The 18,322-nt window shown below is 38.9% G+C and overlaps 3 protein-coding genes across 4 annotated transcripts in view; 2 read left to right on the plus strand and 1 right to left on the minus strand.

Annotated features, from left to right (window-relative positions):
• maea (macrophage erythroblast attacher, E3 ubiquitin ligase) overlaps positions 1-15,999 on the minus strand; it is a 130,664-nt gene extending 114,665 nt beyond the window's left edge. Inside the window, exon 1 of the mRNA XM_041797968.1 lies at positions 15,938-15,999. The gene's annotated coding sequence lies outside the window, so the exon portion shown is untranslated. The remainder of the gene's footprint in view (positions 1-15,937) is intronic.
• Positions 4,210-11,752, plus strand: spon2b (spondin 2b, extracellular matrix protein). Of its 2 annotated transcripts, none has more exons than XM_041797961.1 (6): positions 4,210-4,300; positions 5,540-5,809; positions 6,012-6,235; positions 8,214-8,405; positions 8,752-8,938; positions 10,919-11,752. In XM_041797961.1, exons 2-6 carry the CDS (start codon positions 5,575-5,577, stop codon positions 11,095-11,097), a joined length of 1,017 nt encoding a protein of 338 aa, XP_041653895.1. In that variant the 5' UTR covers positions 4,210-4,300; positions 5,540-5,574; the 3' UTR covers positions 11,098-11,752. The 2 variants fall into 2 exon arrangements, with proteins under 2 accessions (XP_041653895.1, XP_041653896.1); XM_041797962.1 differs by having other exon boundaries at positions 5,574-5,809.
• On the plus strand, positions 15,738-18,168 carry si:ch211-255i20.3 (transmembrane emp24 domain-containing protein 11). Its single transcript, XM_041797971.1, has 5 exons — positions 15,738-16,028; positions 16,575-16,666; positions 16,992-17,117; positions 17,292-17,438; positions 17,573-18,168. Exons 1-5 carry the CDS (start codon positions 15,899-15,901, stop codon positions 17,720-17,722), a joined length of 645 nt encoding a protein of 214 aa, XP_041653905.1. The 5' UTR covers positions 15,738-15,898; the 3' UTR covers positions 17,723-18,168.
• Positions 18,169-18,322: the final 154 nt, after the last annotated feature.

Raw genomic sequence — 18,322 nt, forward strand, 5'->3', positions numbered from 1 at the left:
CACAACACGGTAGCATATCAGAATACCAGAATATCTGCTGGGATCAGAACACAAAGGAGGGTCTTTTCACAGTGACGATGCTATAATCATTAGAATTAACTTCATGTATTAGGCCAGTATATTTTTTAGCCCAGTGAACAAAATTAAGCCTAACCTAGTTTTCATAGTTCTACACTTCACGTTTTTTCCCTTCTCTCATCCTGCTCCACTACCCTCAATAAAAAGTGAGTACAGTGCAGCTCTGTTCACTGTTTAAGAGCTGCAGGGTGGTGATGAGTTGACTTTCCCTCTCCATTTCCCAATGACTGAAAGCAGACTGGACTCTAAGACCAAGACACTACATCCTTGAAATTGAGAGAGGTTGAGGGTAACTGGTTTCTGTGTGTGAGTGTGAAGGTGTTTTAGGTTGTGTTTAAAAGGAACATGGCCATGTGGAAATTATTAGATGTGGGCTGATTCAGCATCCTGGCACAATTTTGTGTTTGCACGTGAGCATGTGGAGAGCTGTCTGCCACCTTCAATTCAGTAAGCAAGTAAGTAAGGAACCTCACCCCATATCTACATACACACATGACACACACATATCTTCTTAAACCTGGCAGAGAGACTAAAGACACACAACACAGGATCCAGGGAAAAACAGCAGCTGTTATCATGGCTGGTAGGTGTGGAAGTCACACGTTACACACAGTAAACACTCACAGAGACAATGTATCGTCTGTTTCGTGTCTAGGACTAACCAGAGTGAGCTTTTTTCCTCCAAATAGGACCACAAACACTTGATGTTTATTTTTGGGAGTCAGCCTTCCTTATGTTTATTTGCAGGAAATGCTTGATGACAGCAAGAAATATCAGTTTTGATAAGGATGATTGCTTGATTATGCACTAATTTAAATGACCGATATGTCACTAAAATAATGAGGATGGGTTTGACATTTTGTTATGGCATATATATATTAGGCCTGTTAATATAAACGCATTAACACTCCTGATTAATCTGGAAAGCTTAACGCATTTAAAAAAAATAATAACGCAATTTAATTATATGACTTAGTTTGACCACAACCTCCTCCTGTAGTCCTTCTGCGCAGATGTTTATGTACCTTGGGTGAAAAGGTTAAAGGCAGGTCAAACACAGCCAGCAGTGATGAGTGGAGAGACAGACCCAGGTCTGCTTCACGGCAAATTTCAATTTAAAAAGCTGCCTTATGGAAATCTGGATGAAACAAAAGTTGTGTGTACATACTGCGGTGATGAACTGTCTTTAATCCGAAGTACAACAAGTCTGAAGTACCACCTCCAGGCAAAACACATCTTTTCTAATGTTAGCAAAAAGGCTTACAACAACATGGGATCAAGCTAGGATAGCTAATGTTGCTAATGCTAGCAAAGATGCTAACAACAACACAGGATCAAGCCATAATGCAAAGCTACACCGGCGCAGTCCAGCAGACCTGGAGTTGTTTCCTAAACAACAACATCTAAGCTAACTAATGCGATCACTAATGGTTGCCAGAGACTGAAAACCAGCGACATCACTGACGACAAGGGGCTTCGAGACATCATCCAGGTCGCCTCGGATGACCCGTACCACAGAACACCTACGAGAACTACTATCACAAGAATCTGTGAACTGTATGACAACTAAAAAGGCAACTACAGTGGAGCAACTGGCCCAAGTTACTTTTATTACACTGACAAGAGACAAATGGAAATCAGTCAGCAACAACAGCTACCTCGGGGTAACAGCACACCTGACCATTCACTTTACAGCAGAGGTTATTTTGTACCTGATGTGTTTGACTTCTGGGCTCGTTTGCAGTTTATAAATATTACTGCTCAGTGAATTAAGACACTCTGATTTACAAACCACAAATAAGTTTTAAATTTCTAGTTTGTTTAGTATTTCTTCTTTTAAACGCCATGCATATACTAATTAATCTCAAACAAAAATAAAAGTAAATGGTAGTATTTTAAATGTTGATTTATAATTAATAACAATAATAATTTCCACATTAACAGAATCACAGATGGAATCAAGGCATTGGCCAATAAAAACGGGATCTACTATTTAATACGGAAATCTCAGAGATTGAATGAATTTGGCTGAAGTGCAGTTTCTTTAAAGAGAACGCATATCTGGGGACTTTATTTCAGGTAATCACTAAAGTGTGGCACAACTCCTGCCATTTCGCAAACACTCATCCGCCCCATCGAAACAACAAAAGCATGTCATTTAAACTTTGTACTAGCTTCACAATTAGCAGCAGCAAATTTCATGATTTTAAGTCAAACACTTTAAACTGCAGTACACTGAAAAAAAATGACAGCTACAACTGTAGACAGCCAACAGCAGCACAGGGCTGCTGAAGCAAACTGACTTTCTTAAATAAAAGTCTTAAAACTTTATAAAAAGGAAAAAAATCATAAGTATGAAAAAACAACAAATAGCCACTCTTTATGGCTGCTCCTCTGTACTTGCGTAATGCCACAGCCCCCTTCCATGAATCATCTAGGACTTAAAATCAGCAAATGGTGAGTAAAATCACCTTTAACCTGTCCTTTAAGCTGTTTTTATATGAGTTGCTGCAGCTTGTGTCAAAGCGACAGTCAGACAGACAGAGTGGACTTCTTCATGCTGCGTTATTACAGACTTTAAACTTAGAGAGGAGAGAACATCCCTTCTACCTCATTACTGTGCTTCATAATAATCACATGGACACAAACAGACGATGTTTGGGTTGTTATCTGACTGCTCTTTAGCGTCAGAGTGAAATATCATTATGAGTGGACCCAGACCAAACTGCAGTCTCATAGCTCTCTGCCAAGCCAATGGCAGTGTTACTACGGTGTGATGCGTTCACGGCCAAGTGAAAACATAAATACCGGACTCAATATCGATACTGGATCGGATCTGGCCCATATATAATAAAATAATTTCCCATTAAGTATTGCCAATGGAAGGATAATTCCAGGCTTTACACAATAATGCTGATATGTCGTCAGTTTGAATGCTCCATAAAGCAAAATTTGGACTAAAAAGTCATGCTTTAGAGTCAGCAACCGATATGCAACCTTCAGTATATAAAAACCCAGATAAAATAAAACACAATAAGAAAAAAAAAACATTTAATTCATATCCATGTTAGTACCATACTTTTCAAGTACTGCTTAAAGTTTCTGTCTGCAGCTCAGAATTAAAACACCTTTTTTTTCTGGAAAAAAAACGTCAACTCTCAATCCCTTCAAGATGTTACTAGTTGATTAGAACAGCATTACAAGAGGGAAATATTACTGACTTCAGCCCTTACATGCATGTATTATGTAAGTCTGAAAATGTTCCCAAACAATAACTGAATTATTATATCTGCTTGCTGGATGGAGGAAAATGTAAAAATCTGTGATCCAGTTAAAAAAATGCTGAGGCAAACACAATTTGAACTGACTCTGTCTTTTAAACTTCCAAGCGCTTCGCACCACACACATAAAAAAGCTTGCAGAAAATCAACTACTGAAAATTTATGGCGTGTAGAGTTTCTGTTCAACCTCAAAAAGCACCAATAAATGCATTGTCACGTTGTAATTTTGAAACCTTTGACTCTCCAGCAGTTCAGCGAATGATGCCTCAGATTGCGACTTTATGAGACTCTGAAAAACGTATCACAGCAGTTATGCAAATTGACTGTGACACAGGCCATATAACCTCCTACATGAGTTAAAAAACAGTAGTAGGATTGGATCTAGCAGCTCAAGAACAACTAAAAAAATGGACAAAGAGACATTTAAGAGCTCTAGAAACACATTAACAGCCTCATTAGTCATATTTGTAGATGCAGAGAGCTACAGTTTCACACTGTGAAATGACACCCTACCCACTGAGCTGCACAGGACCCCTGGCTGAGCACTGACAACTGCTGAACACATTAGTCAGTTAATGGGCTTCTTAAAGTGTAAGGGAGCGAGGAGGAGGAAAGGATAAGGAAGAGCCAAAGTCAAAGGGCACGAAGGGGGCAGGGAAGTCATTGACAAGCAGATAGAAAGTATTGAAAGAAAAGTGAAAAAATTTGAAGGGGAGTGGAGAGAGGGGGAAGGAGATGGAAGAAAAGAAAGAAATGAGGTAGAGGAGGAGGAGGGGTGAACCTCATGGAGGACATAAATAGGCGAAAGAGGACTTGAAGCCTTGCAGTCATTCTTCTCGACAGCCACATCCATCGCTCTCCTCCCCTTCTCTTCATTTCCAGCCCTCCTCTCCACTCATCTGCTGCAATCCCTCATTCATCCGGAACCCTGAGCAAAATCAGTGAGTAGTTTCTGCACCACATTTACATCCTGTCATCACAGAGCAGCACAGAGATTTATATTTGGTAGCCTACAGTAATCAAGAGAAATGACAGCTGTGTCATAGAAGGATGCAGAGTGTGTCTGTTAAATTACTGACATCTAATTGTGTATTGGAATTGTATACTCATAATGAAGCAAAATCAAACAGATACAGAAGCAAACACGTGAAAAGGGAGTATGTTGCTGAAATTTCATAGGTTCATTTAATTATATACAGTAGGAATAAGTTGTGCAGTGAAATGTAGATATCTGCAGACAAACACATAGCACACTCTGCTTTATCTTAGTGAAATAAGTAAATTATATTAGCAACCAGTGTGATTCGATTTAAATTTTAAAATGTTGGAAGTAAACACATTTATTAACTTGCACTCAGGAGAAACTGATATCATATGATCTACTTCACTAAGCAATAAAGTAAAAGTACTGCATATCACAAAAGTGTGGACTTCAATTGTAGTTTGTATGCATGTCCCATGGAGGAACATTAAAGAACTGATCTCATTTAAATCATACTATAAAAAGAGAAGACCACAGCAAAAGACTTTTAAACAGGTTGCTTTGTGGATGCAATGCTGCTCTTAATACAGAATAGTAGATGATATGATGAGGTATCCACAGCAATACAAGTCAGCCTGCATAGTTTTACTAAGCCAGGAATTTAAACCTCCCAGACTGTAACTACAGCAACAACAGAGACAAAACTTTGAGTATTTGCTTCTTAATTAATGCCACTCCCTCAGTCCTTAACTGAGTTTACAAGTGTAAACAGTGGAAAAAAGTATGTTTAAGTGAAGACTTTTCTCTCTGACTCATATGCCCAACATCAGTGGTTCAAACAAATGCTCAAGCCTTTAAACAATTCTCCCTGCCCATTATATCATAATACAGGATCTGGGAGGGAAAATGACAACTGCAAGAATAACAGTCAAAATCGCTAAGTCATGTAGTACGAATAAAAACTAACAGGCAATCAAGATTTTACAAACAGAAAATTCCTCTTGAGCAGAAAAAAACTTATCCATAGATCAAAGATACTTCTGTTTAGTTGGTAAATCTTGTGTGTTGCAAGGGGACAGCTGAGAGCACAAAAAGTATGTTGTTTGTGGTGATGCCATCTCTCAACATTTACATTTGGATGACAGCTTGAGCAACATTATTAGTGACTATTCTCCTCTTCCTAACTGACCTTGTGCAGGTCCTTCATCCTCTTTCAAATCAATACTTGTTAGAATGGACTCTACAAGAAGCATCCTCTCCATCTCTGAGGCACTCTACCACCTGCTCCTCATGATGCTGACACTGAGCGGAGGAGTTCATTCAATGCCTGTTCCTACTGATGTTCCCATGTGCACAGCAACAGACACTGCCCAGTACATGCTAACTTTTACTGGCAAGTGGACCCAGGCTGCTTTCCCTAAACAGTATCCTGTCTACCGCCCTCCTGCACAGTGGTCAAACCTTATTGGTAAGTGCAACTGGCATCAAACTGTATTCTCACTGTACACTATGCAAGTCAGCTCTTTTCTACAACTAGAAAAGAAAATGATATTGTATTGTATTTAGAGTCAACAAAATGGCCAGTGTAGTTAATAAACTGTACATAACTTATAGATCTTCAAGTATCTGTTGCATCAACTGACATGCCTTCCTTCTCTCTCTGCTGTTAGGGGTGACTCACAGCTCTGATTACCACATCTGGCAGCGTAATGAGTTTGCCAGCAATGGAGTGAGGGAGTTCGCAGAGAAAGGCGAGGCCTGGACCATCATGAAGGAGGTTGAGGAGGCCGGCGAACGCATCCAGAGCGTTTATGGGATCCTGTCCGCTCCTGCTGTTGTGGGAGGCTCAGGCCAGATGAACACTGAGTTTGAGGTCTTCGCCAGGCACTCCTATGTAAGTCACTCAACACCTGGTTTTCTCCCATATGGGGTTCTGGACTTTTGAGTTTATCAGATACTTTTTCTGGGTCATTGAGGAGGTGTGATCCTAACCTTAGCCGAGGTCACAGGGCTATCTACACTTCCATTTTTCTACCAACAGAATAGCAAGACAACAATGTGCAAAGATGATACATATTTCTCTGGACAGTGTAATAGTATAGTAATGAGACTGATTTAAAGCCAATGTGGTCTACTTAAAACCAATTCTCTGCACATCTACTGCAGAGATGCTACCATATTACTTCTACAGAGATTGTTGCATGTCCTAACCCTATAATTGCACTATCAGCAAAAATGTACTTAATCTTTTTTATTATTATTTTTAAACTGAACTAAGGAAAAAAGCCCTACCAACCCCTCCCCATCTGAACAAAATACACATAACTCCATGCAGTATAAGATCCACAATAAAGTTGAAGAGGCATTTTCAGGTGAAGATACATTGTACCTTGTTTTAACATATGTAGGTACATATGGGGTTTAATTGTAAAGTGTGCCAAATAAATAAATAAACATCCAAATAACTGAATCATAACACAGAAGGCATACATGCAAAATCAATTCTAATATTTGAGGTGCGATGTTGGGGAAAACAGGCCAGCCAGCCCAATCCATAGTCTAATTTAAAAATAGACTAACATAAGACAATACAAGTAAGGGCAAAAGTAGTACATTGAATATTTAGGAAATGGTACTGAAATGAAAGAAAAGTAAAAATGTAGATAAAGATGAGTTGCCGAGATAGAGTGGAATGAGTGGAGGGCAGATATCCAAATAGGAGAAGCCAACTAAACACTTCCAGGCAAGACACCTTGTCCACCTACATAAGCTAGAATTGGGTCCCACATTTAATGAAATTTGTTCTTAGTCCCTCTCAATGAATATTTTATTTTTTCTATTCAATGAAATTCATCAAATCACTAAGCCACGTGGAGTAATTATATTCTTCTGGGCAATTATGTTTTATGTCTTTTCCTTAGAGTAGAATGCTTTTTGTCTGTGATACAGAATAAAGCTGCTGCTTCAATAGGCTGGAGGTTTACTCCGAATACCCCTAGAAGCATCTTTAAGATCACCGTCAAAAAGTTACTAGGGCAGGGCATGACAAGAACATGTGGGTTATATTAGCAGAGGTGTTGTACACCTATCACAGCTAGCATTTAATTTGGGATATATTTTAGCAAGTTTTTCTTTGGAGAAATGAGCACGATGGAGATCTTTAATTTGTATAATATCCAAGGAAGTACTATCATTTAGTCTTTGTAAACCCCAACTCCAAAAATCTTCATCCATGACCTCCCCTAGTTCACTCTCCCAGCCCACCAGCCCAACCTCTTTGCTAGGGACACATTTTTGAGGGAATCCATACAAGAACATATTTTAGAGATCAGAGATTTTGAATAAACAGAAAGCTGTTACCTAAAATTTTGAACTCCATAGCCAAAGTTTGATGTTAGAAGAACCATAGGTTGTCATTCTACTGCTATTGTGAATCATGGAAACCACAGACTGATTTGAAAAAACTGCATAAAATATTATCAGCTAGGATACTGTGAAACACTACACAATGATAAAACCAGCTCCAGACCTTTTTTCATATGCAAGCACAAATCATGTCCCACATAGTATCTTTACAACTTATGTAAAACTCTGCATTAGTTAGCTGTTAAACTTCCAAGAGATGAGACAGTGAGGTAAAGGAGAAGTGCCACCCCAGTGTAATCCGGAGGCCAGCTGAATACAGAAAATGATCCCTATGCAAAACAAACCATAGTTGACTAAAATAATAACTTTGTCAAGTTTATCTATCCATTCACATCTTTATCCTTATCTCCACCTCTCTCTCCAAACCATCTTTTCATTTCCGTCTTTTCATTTCCTCTTAATTCCTCTCCCTCCCTACACCCTCCTTCCTTCCCTTCTATCTGCAGCTGTCATTTATCGTACGTATTGTTCCAAGTCCAGACTGGTTTGTGGGTGTGGACTCTCTTGACTTGTGTGATGGCGACCACTGGAAAGAGAACGTCTCCCTGGAGCTTTTCCCTTATGATGCAGGAACTGACAGTGGATTCACTTTCTCTTCCCCCAACTTTGAGACCATCCCACAGGACAAAATCACACAGGTGGGTCAGCCGAGCAAATGGCAACAGCCATTTGTCAAAACAAAAAACAGATTGAGTCTTTGGCAATGACTTGCCTCATTAAGCAAGGCAGTGCATAATTGTTTTACATCATTTAGGTTGTATCAATAGTACAGCAGGAGATACAACAACCCCTTCAAGGCTCTGTTTGGATCTCCATGGACAGTCTAGTGTCCAAATAGCTTAACACGCCAACATCTTTTTTGACTCAAATCATGTTTTCCTTTGCCATAATTAAAAGTGTGTCACTATGTAGTTTATGCCTACTATCCCAATCAATGAATTACCATGTATTTATCTGTAATCTCTGGTCATTTCCCTCCCACAGATCACATCTTCCTTCCCTAGCCACCCTGCCAACTCCTTTTTCTACCCCCGCCTAAAGCACCTGCCCCCCATGGCCAAGGTAGTGCTGACCAAGATAAACAAGACCAATCAGATCATCAGCCTTCCTGTGGAGCCCACCCTCTCCAACCTATTGCTTACAGGAAATGAGATTGAGGACTCTCCAATAAGTAAGTCTGAAAAACACATATAATAGGTGACAAAAGATTTGGTATCCAGTTTCAGGAAGAAATTGTTGTTTTCAATGCTGAAAACAGCTATAAAAATGTAACAAAAGTTCACTTACAGACAGAATAGAAAAACTGTGGAAAGATTAATGAATGAGATATTTTGTAATAATATTGTTGAAATCAGATAAACACAATCCACTTAAAATAATCCAGCCAAGTTTTAGCATTCAAGTGTTTTTAGCATACAGTACCTTGTAGACAAGTAGTATAAAATACATACATAATTTATTTTCTAAACAGCAGATTTACACCCATCATTCATTCCCTTAGCCACCCGCCCCCCTTAACTGCCACTGATACACATAAAAGAGCAGCCACACACAAACTCAATTACTTCCAGCCAGACACAAGAGCAACCAAGAGAGAAGGGCATCAGAAAATGCCAGGGGCCCCTCTGCTATCCAGTGGAATAAAAAACACTATCTTTGACACTGCAGAAGCATTTCAAGAAAGCTTCAAAGTAATTATGTACAGCTTTTTTTTAGGTTATTAGCCAAAAAGCATTTAAGACATGCATGTTTTAACAAGATCCTGATCCATGAGGTGAACCTGGCTTCCCGTAATGTTGGTGCCCAGACTGTCAAAATTTAAGACTCCCTTTTGTCCATAATGGTGGTAACCTGCCCTACTACATAGACTTTTACAAAGACAGTTTGGAAAAGGGATGAACAGCTTGTAAAACTGCACTAAAAAGCCAATAATAAAGAATATAAATAACTTGTCTGGGTGACTGATTATCTTCAATATGACAAGCAGTGGAAAATGACCTCATAAAAACACAATTTACCACAAAATGTCCTAACAGATGACTTGACTAGGAATGGTTTTCTTTGGAGTGAACAGATAGCGTGTCAGCCTGGCAGTAGAGCTGACATAGCGGTAATTAGGTTCAGTGTTTGCAGTGACTGTAAAGGTTTGAGTCACATCACAGAATACAGGTCCATTCCCATGACAACTCACCCAACAAACAGTAGCAAGGGGCCAAAAATCTGCTGGGGTTTCCTGCCTTGATCCCAATGCTCCATCCAACCCCTCCAATCTGTTTATGTTCCCCTCCCTCTAGAGATCCTTCCATCTTTATGATGTCTTCTCTTTTACACTTAAGTTGCAACTTTCATAACAGATAATCACCTGCTCTTGACTGTGTCAGTAAACGCAACACTGGTATAAAATAATACAGATCTGCTTGGTTTCATATGTCGCATGCTTCACTTGAACTTAATGGGCACATTAGTTTGAGGGAGATTTGACTTTCTTGTTCCATTACTCCATCCGGCGGTGCATCCACACAGCTTACTCACAGACTCCCATCCTTCTGCATTTCTACTCTTCAAATGACAACCAAGTCTGCAATACTTATCAGCTGCACACAAGCACACAACAAGGTTCACAGAGGTAGCATAGCGAACTGCAGAAAACAGAGAAAAGAAGCTATAACATTTTTAAATGCTGTTTCTTCTCATTGAATTACATGGGTGATTCTGCTTAGCCATATATAATGCAGTTTACTCATTAAATGGTAGTAGTATTAACTGTTACACCACTCTTTACTGTAAAAGGCAAGCTCACTCAGCAAAAACTCACTCAATAAATGATCATAAAATAAAAATGCAGCAGCACAGCCACTGCCAAAATCTATAACAACAAACTTTTCTTCACACAAAGCAAGCTAGCATTTCTTGTAAATTCATTTAAAGAGCTTTAAACAGTGGAAGAGCAGTGAGTTTCCCCAATACAACTAATTCCTCTGTTTTCCATTTAAATCTATAAAAGTCAAGTAAAGCTATTCCCCATCTCCAAACAAAAATACAGTATACTCATAAAGTTGGAAAGGGATTTCTAGGCAAGAGCTACAAACAAATACCTCTGTAGATGGCCTATAAAAGTGAAATGTGTTTCTAATGCCAGCTCTCTCTGCAGATACCCCACTAGACTGCGAGGTGTCAGTTTGGTCTCCTTGGGGTTTGTGTAAAGGCAAGTGTGGAGATTCAGGTGTGCAGCACCGCACACGCTACATCCTAATGCACCCAGCCAACAATGGCGCAGCCTGCCCCCTACTGGAGGAGGAGAGAAAGTGCTTCCCAGACAACTGTTTATGACTAGGCCGGGACAGGAGAGAGAAGAAGGAGAGGAAGGAGAGGAGAGAGAAGAAGGAGAAGAAAGACAGGAAAGGGAGGAAAGGAAGAAGACGGAGGAACAACAGTAAAAGATCTGTGGTGAAATCACATGACATGTAAATATGACAGCCAGGCTTCCTTTCCTCCTTGGCCATGCTCTCTCTCTGTGGAAATGACTGATTGATAGTCCGTCAGTTACAGTTCTGAGACTCGGTCTACAAAAACAGTCTCATTCACAAACCACTCAGACAGATCTGACAGCACTAGAGAGGTGTAGTTTGGCAAAACAGCGATAGACACTTAGTCAGTTTTGTCAGATTATATAATTTGTCTGAGGTTTGAACAACACTGTTTTGAACATTAAGTGAAAGTATTTTCACATTTTATTTGGGTTCAATTAGACTGTTGTGACAATCACTGACATTTGTTTCCATGCAGTGGATTATGACTCCCAGTAACTTTCAACTAAATATAAGGGTAAAAATCCATCTGAACAACACTTAAGATATAAAATCCTTGTATCCAAGAAATACTGAACCAAATACCCCCATTTCCACTAAAGATGTCTCAGTAGTATACTTTTGTAAGAAAGAAAATAATGTACAGTCCTACAAGTGATGTCACATTCAAAACATAATGTTCACAGAGGCATTATGGTTGTTGTCCTGGAGATGAAGAGTATATTTATTGACAGGATTTTAACCTGTAGTGTACAGTTCATATCAAGTCTGAAAGTAATTTGTATTCTTTTATGCTATGAAGATATAATTTCAATATGGGAAACAAGTGTTTTGTAAGAAAAAAATACAAAAATGTATAAAAAACTGTATGTTGTCTTTGTGTTTAATAAAGTGTAAATATGTCTATTGATATTATTGCCTAAGTGATAACTTTTTCAGTAGGTATTTTCAGCAAAAAATACTACATTATGTTATTTTAATGCCTGGCTTTACATCACATATTATTTACCCACTGAAGTATAAACATATGGGTTAAAAATCCTCTACTGACTCTGTTCACTGCAGTTGTCTTTTAAATTTGAAACACACAGTATGTCTTGCTTTGTGCTCCCAAGGTGATATTAGTAACACTAGATCTGCAGGATCAAATTGAGTGCAAAGAGACATGCTCTCAACCAGATGACCTGAGGTGAAGCTAGGACGTTGGCTGGGATTTTCCCTGATGAAGTGTCAGCCATAAAATGGATGAATGTTCTCATCAACTATTTAAAACACATCACCAAATGTTGACTTGGATTAAAAGGCATCAAAATCTCACAGAGCTCACTTCTAGCTGTGATGTCCAGTGCAGCATGACCCAGTGCAAAGCAGGGATCCCATTTAATCAAAAGAACAGAAATGAATGAATCTTAAAGTGAACCCTTATTTATAAAAAGGTTCTTGGCAGGATGAAAACAACACAATGTGAGATTGAAATAAATTGCTTCTTTAGAGACTGGATATGGGTGTAAATATATAAAACAGACAAAAAAACACAGAAGCCATCCTACAGCTGACAGATTGAACAGAATAAGAGTTTAACATCTGGTGTGTAAGGGAGATCCTGGTTTTTAGAATGACGACAGAGAGGAAAATTACTGAGACAGGGGATCAGGAGAAACAGGAGAAGAACAGATTGAGTCTCCGACCTACGTCAACAGAACTTTCATCAGCTAAGCAACAGAAAGGTAAAGTAAGGTACAGGGCCCAGCTAACAGTACCATGTGATGAAGAATATATCATAGTGTGTGAGTGTGCAGGGGTGTGTGTGTGGGTGTGTGTGTGTGTCCTTCTAACAATAGTCTGTAAATGTCTGGGAAGTGAGTAGACTAGTTGCTGGACTTCTGGGCGAGGAATGTTGTCCCATTCTTGTCTGACGTAGGATTTTAGATGCTCAACAGTCCTTCATTTCATGTTGTGCTAAATGTTTTCTATTGGTGTAAGAACTTGACTGCAGGCAGGCCAGTTCAGCACTGAGACTCTTCTACTGGAAAGCCGCGCTGTTGTGACGGATGCAGTATGTGTTTAAGCATGGTCTTGTTGAAATACAGTATACAAGGCCTTCCCTGAAGGAGACAATGTCTAGATGGGAGCATATGTTGATCTAAAACCTCTATCTACTTTTCAGCATTGATAGTACCTCTCTGGATCTGTAAGCTGTCCATACCATAAGCACTAAAGTAACCCCATACCATCAGTGATGCAGGCTTTTGAACTGTGGGCTGATAACGAGCTGAATGGACCCCCTCTTCTTGAATCCACAGGACACAGTGTCCATGGGTTTCCAAGTAGAATTTCCAATTTTGATCCATCTGACCACAGAACAGTTTTCCATTTTGCCTCAGTCCATTTGCTGTAGTGGGAGAGCAATTGTGTGTATGCAAAGGCATGTAAAAAGTCCAATTAGCAAAAGTTTGGCCTTTGTTATGGAAACAAGTGATAACGTCGCACAACAGTGCCATCAAACAGAGGAGAATCCGGCACAGGGTGTGGTGTTACAAGGCCCAATCTCGGTTTCCCTCGTCTACACATTAACCCAGTAAGCAACGTTTCTAAAAATCTTTACCCTGGAAGAAGGGTTTGTTTGCATGTTAACAAGTCAGGGCTTTCAGGCTTCCCGCATGAGCGCCTTGTCTCAAGCGCCTTATATGCACATCTTGCACGTGGAGAATCTAGAGACAAGACTTCTTGTCCAGTTTTTCCAAATGCCATGTGCATCAACCGAAACGGACAGGAAAATGATATATGGAGAGCCATAATAACCTTGTTGTAGCAAATATGTAAGTCCACATTGGTAGAACATGTTTGGAATCTGTTTCTTGACAACCCTGATGAAGGCAACAAGCTAAAATTCATCAGTTTCTGAATAAACACAAGATTATTTAGAAATTACTAAAAAGCTTTCTGTTTAAACACCAGTACAATAAATCACAGGAAGGCTTAATACAGTACAAGTACACTTCTGGTTTGTGCATCCAAAATAAAAGCCAAATTTAGTATTTCTTTAGAGACAGTCCATTCAATAGTGGAAAATGATTTAAATTTCAATAGTTCCCTACACAGTTCCAATATGAAATGAATCAAGTCACTTGTAGGGAGGTTTATTGAATTAAAACTTCAGATGAATGACAGGGCTTTGGCAGCAGGGAGACAGCCAGCACACTACATACTCGTGTCTGGTATGAAACAACACCTGCAGGTGCCTGCAGAAGCTGGAGTGGACACACACTGCATATGCGCACAGCAAAACACGTGGCCAGTCTAAAATTTCTATTATACCCAGTCATATGACTGACCTCTTGCCAACTAACCATATTAGTTGCAGAATGCTCTAGCTGTATTTCATTAGTACAACACTTTTTCAGCCTCTTGTTGCCCCATCCCTATTTTTTGAGATGTTTCCCTGCCATCAAATTCCAAACAAGCTAATATTTTGCATAATGTCTCAGTTTCAACATCTGATATGTTGTTTATGTTTTGTTGTGAATAAAATATGGATTTATGCAAATCATTGCATTATGTTTCAATTAACATTTTACACAGCATCCCAACTATTTTGGAATTGGGGTTGTACTTGTAGAGGAAATCCCTCTATGTGCAATTCACTATGAATTTCAGATGACAAATGACTGCATTTGTTTCCTAGCTAAACAGAGGTAATTGATGCTGGCATCATAAGCCCAGGCGGGATACACCATTTGAAAGAAAGGTGACATAGTGATTCAGTAGTCACACTTGGTGTAAAAATAGTGAAGTGTAGAAGGGGATGAAAATCAAAACATTTGCTTACTCTGAGATACTACCCTTAACCTACCCAGATGCTGTATGTGGGGGTTTACTTTTTAAGTAACCTCAACTAGGGAAGGCATACGGCAACTTCTGTATGTAACATTTTTGATTTTAACATCTAAGGAACTCCTGACTCCTATTTACACTGTGGTAACATAAACTGTGTAACAGATAAATCTAATTGCTTTAAATGATAAAACAGTATTTAAGTAGGGCTAAAACATCCCCAAGAAATGGTAAATTTGTAAGCAGCCCAGGGATAAGAAGTGCATTGGTGTAATTTTCAAGATATTAGCCTATCACCACATTGCAGTTAACTGCTCTTACCCTGGAGTGCCCCTGAGAGACCACCAGATAGGATTAATACTTTTTAAGAGATGTATGCATCTTGCAGATTACTAGTGATTTACCCCTTAAGGCATGGCTCAAAATCCATTACTTTCAGTGGAGAAAAATGTAGAGCATACACTTAGCCCTACAGCGGATTCAAGTCAAGAGCAATATAAACATGAACATCCTAATATTTGACCCACAGCCCTTACATTATCAAACTCAACAGCAGTATGTTTCTGTTCCATAGAAATTAGAAATACTGCATGTGAGCAATGGGTTTGCGAGGTTCTACAATGTGCAATGGAATATCATGAACAAATCATAGGATATTATGTATCCACTGCAAATTGTCAGTCCCAGTTTATCACCGTTCTTAGCAGCCTTCTGATTGGCTCCCAAGTCAGCCAGTGACAAAACAACCAGAATGTCTCGTCACACAAAGCAGCACCTGTGAGTTTCTCAGGCTGAAACTATCTCTCTCACAGCGTTATTCTTCAAATATGTGCTAAAGGACTGGTGATTTTAAATGTGATCAGTAAAACACAACTAAATCTTGAGTTAGAACTTGTAGATCTCTGGAGTCATCTAAAACTACCAGCCAAAAATTGGGTCATCATCAGGTGTATTGTAACTTAATTTTCAGGCTCATTGTTAACTGAAAAATGGGTTTTCGAGGCATTGGCTTTCTCCTGCAGTGTTACCTGATGTTGGCAGCAGCCATGTATTTGGATCTTGGAGAGCAGGAGGAAAAATGCATCATTGAAGAGGTTCCTGAAGACACATTGGTTACCGGTGAGTCCTAGAGAGAGATTAACTCTCTTGAGTGTAGTTCCTGACCTCAAATGGGTAAGAAATTATGACTGTGAATTACACTTGATCGGTGAGTCACTCAGTTAAGTTAAATATATTTTAATGGTAGCACATCTCATATTATAAAGGAGCAAAAGTCAGCTATGAATGAACAAACTGCCCATTTTGTGTTTTTCATATCAAAAAGTAGATATTAACATACAAAAAAGCAATTTCTTAATAGTGCAAACAAGTTCCAAACATTTAGTTAATTTAGTCCTTCAATAGGAGAATTATGAGCATTGACGTACTTTGGTAATATCTGTCAAAGCAACAATATGTCAAGGAATGTATTTTCAATACTACAACATGTAAAAACATTGAGTATGGACATTTTTAAATAGCAATCCTTTTAAAAGTTGTTTTTGAAACCTTTGTCAAACTCAGTCTTATCCTTGCCAAAAATATTTCATGTTTGATCCTTTTCTTGACAACACGGTGTGTGTTTGTTCGTGTATGCCTTCACGTGAGACTGTGTTTTACCTTCAGGATACTTCTTGTTGGAGCCCTGGGATATAAAGAAGTTCACCTCATCCCCTCACCTTGGCGTCACTGTGACAGTTAGAGACCCAAACCATGAGGTACTGCACCCAGAGGAGGTCTTCATCACAAAAACCAGAGTCTCACTAACATGTGCTTGCTGGTTTGCCATTTCATAACAAACAAGGACAAAAGGTGTTTACCAGTGTTTATAAAGATTGTCTCACTGCACTGGTTTTGCAGTGACAAGACTTTCATTTTAAGCCCTTGTCGTCCTTCTTTTATCATTTTATATATATATATCTCACCCATGTAGAGTTCCTGTTTTGCTCACTGATAAGGCACCAGCATGATAAAACCCTCTCAATGTTGTCATCTTTTAGCACAAAGACATGTTTCCCTAACAGTAAATCTTCTGCTCTCTAGGTTCTGATGACCAAACGCTTCGGTAAATTTGGTAAACTCACATTTACAGCTCATGCCTCAGGTCAGCACTATCTCTGCTTCCAAACCAACTCAACACGATTCTCTGTCTTCGCTGGAGAGAAACTGGTGAGATCTACAGACACAAAAATAAAATGGACACAGAGGGAAAAATGCAGCAACCCATACAGTATCAAAATATAACAATATTACATATTAAAACAAAATCAAGCTAGTAAAGGACAAGCTTAAACTAACTGATTTCCTAAAACAGCAACTAACTCCCCTTTGTCTATGGTACAGAAGCTACATTTGGATGTTCAGATGGGAGAGCATACAATTGGGCACAACACTGCAAATACCAAAGATAATATGGAGCTTTTGGAGAACAGCCTCAGACACCTCAAAGAGCAGATGACATACATCATCAGGCAGCAGGAGTACCAGAGGGTAAATGACCTTTTTCAACATGACAGGATCATGTCACAGTGTTGAAAGTGTAAATCTTTGAAAAACCTCCCAACAACACCTTTATGATTAAGTTTTTGTTTCTACTATGTTTTATATTTCCCTTTCCCATCCAGGAAAAAGAGGAGGTATTTCGTCAAATCAGCGAGGAGACCAACAGTAAAGTGTTGTGGTGGGCCGTGGTGCAGACCTCAATTCTGCTTTCAGTTGGCTTCTGGCAAATGAAACGACTAAAAGACTTCTTCATTGCAAAGAAATTAGTCTGATGATGACCTGTGACCAGTCAGCTCTACAACTGCTCTAAAACTGCCCAAATACAACTACTACTACTACTACTACTAGTTGTGACATCAGTGAAATAAATGGTCTTCTCTCTTAATGGCAAACAGCAATTACAATGTTCGTGAGATGTGAAATGTATGGAATGGATAGAAAAATTATGCTTAAAAAGAGCTGCAAGGATATGGCACTGCTTTGAAATTGTGTTGTGTTAGTATGGCTAATCCTTGAAAAACCAGTGTATCCTATTTCTAATTCTGTTTTGCCTTCTTCATTTCTTTTTTTTCCAATTCTGTTGCCATGCATTATCCTTACAATACCATACTAGACTAAAGTGCTTGGTTAAATGATCATGTTTATACTTAGATACTTTCTACCCCAAAATAAACTTGATTTTGATGACTGAAAATACATTTTAAAAACAAGATACAAAGGCAATATAATAAAAAGACTCTAGGAAGAGGGCTGTTTGTTGTTTATTTAAATACAAAAAATGAGCTGTTTGTGCACAACTCACCTCTAGGCAAAAAAAAAACAAACTTATGAATATTTGTAGGTTGTTTCAGTATTTCATTTCACAAGTGGCT

This window comes from Cheilinus undulatus, linkage group 10, assembly GCF_018320785.1.
Source record: "Cheilinus undulatus linkage group 10, ASM1832078v1, whole genome shotgun sequence".
Lineage (NCBI taxonomy): Eukaryota > Metazoa > Chordata > Actinopteri > Labriformes > Labridae > Cheilinus > Cheilinus undulatus.

Coding starts and splice junctions, on each gene's coding strand:
- si:ch211-255i20.3 (XM_041797971.1), top strand. CDS start 15,899: ATGGGTTTTCGAGGCATTGGCTTTCTCCTGCAGTGTTACCTGATGTTG. Junction 16,667..16,991: donor TTAGAGACCCAAACCATGAG/GTACTGCACCCA, acceptor TCTGCTCTCTAG/GTTCTGATGACCAAACGCTT. Junction 17,439..17,572: donor GGCAGCAGGAGTACCAGAGG/GTAAATGACCTT, acceptor TTTCCCATCCAG/GAAAAAGAGGAGGTATTTCG.
- spon2b (XM_041797961.1), top strand. CDS start 5,575: ATGGACTCTACAAGAAGCATCCTCTCCATCTCTGAGGCACTCTACCAC. Junction 6,236..8,213: donor TCTTCGCCAGGCACTCCTAT/GTAAGTCACTCA, acceptor TTCTATCTGCAG/CTGTCATTTATCGTACGTAT. Junction 8,406..8,751: donor CACAGGACAAAATCACACAG/GTGGGTCAGCCG, acceptor TCCCTCCCACAG/ATCACATCTTCCTTCCCTAG.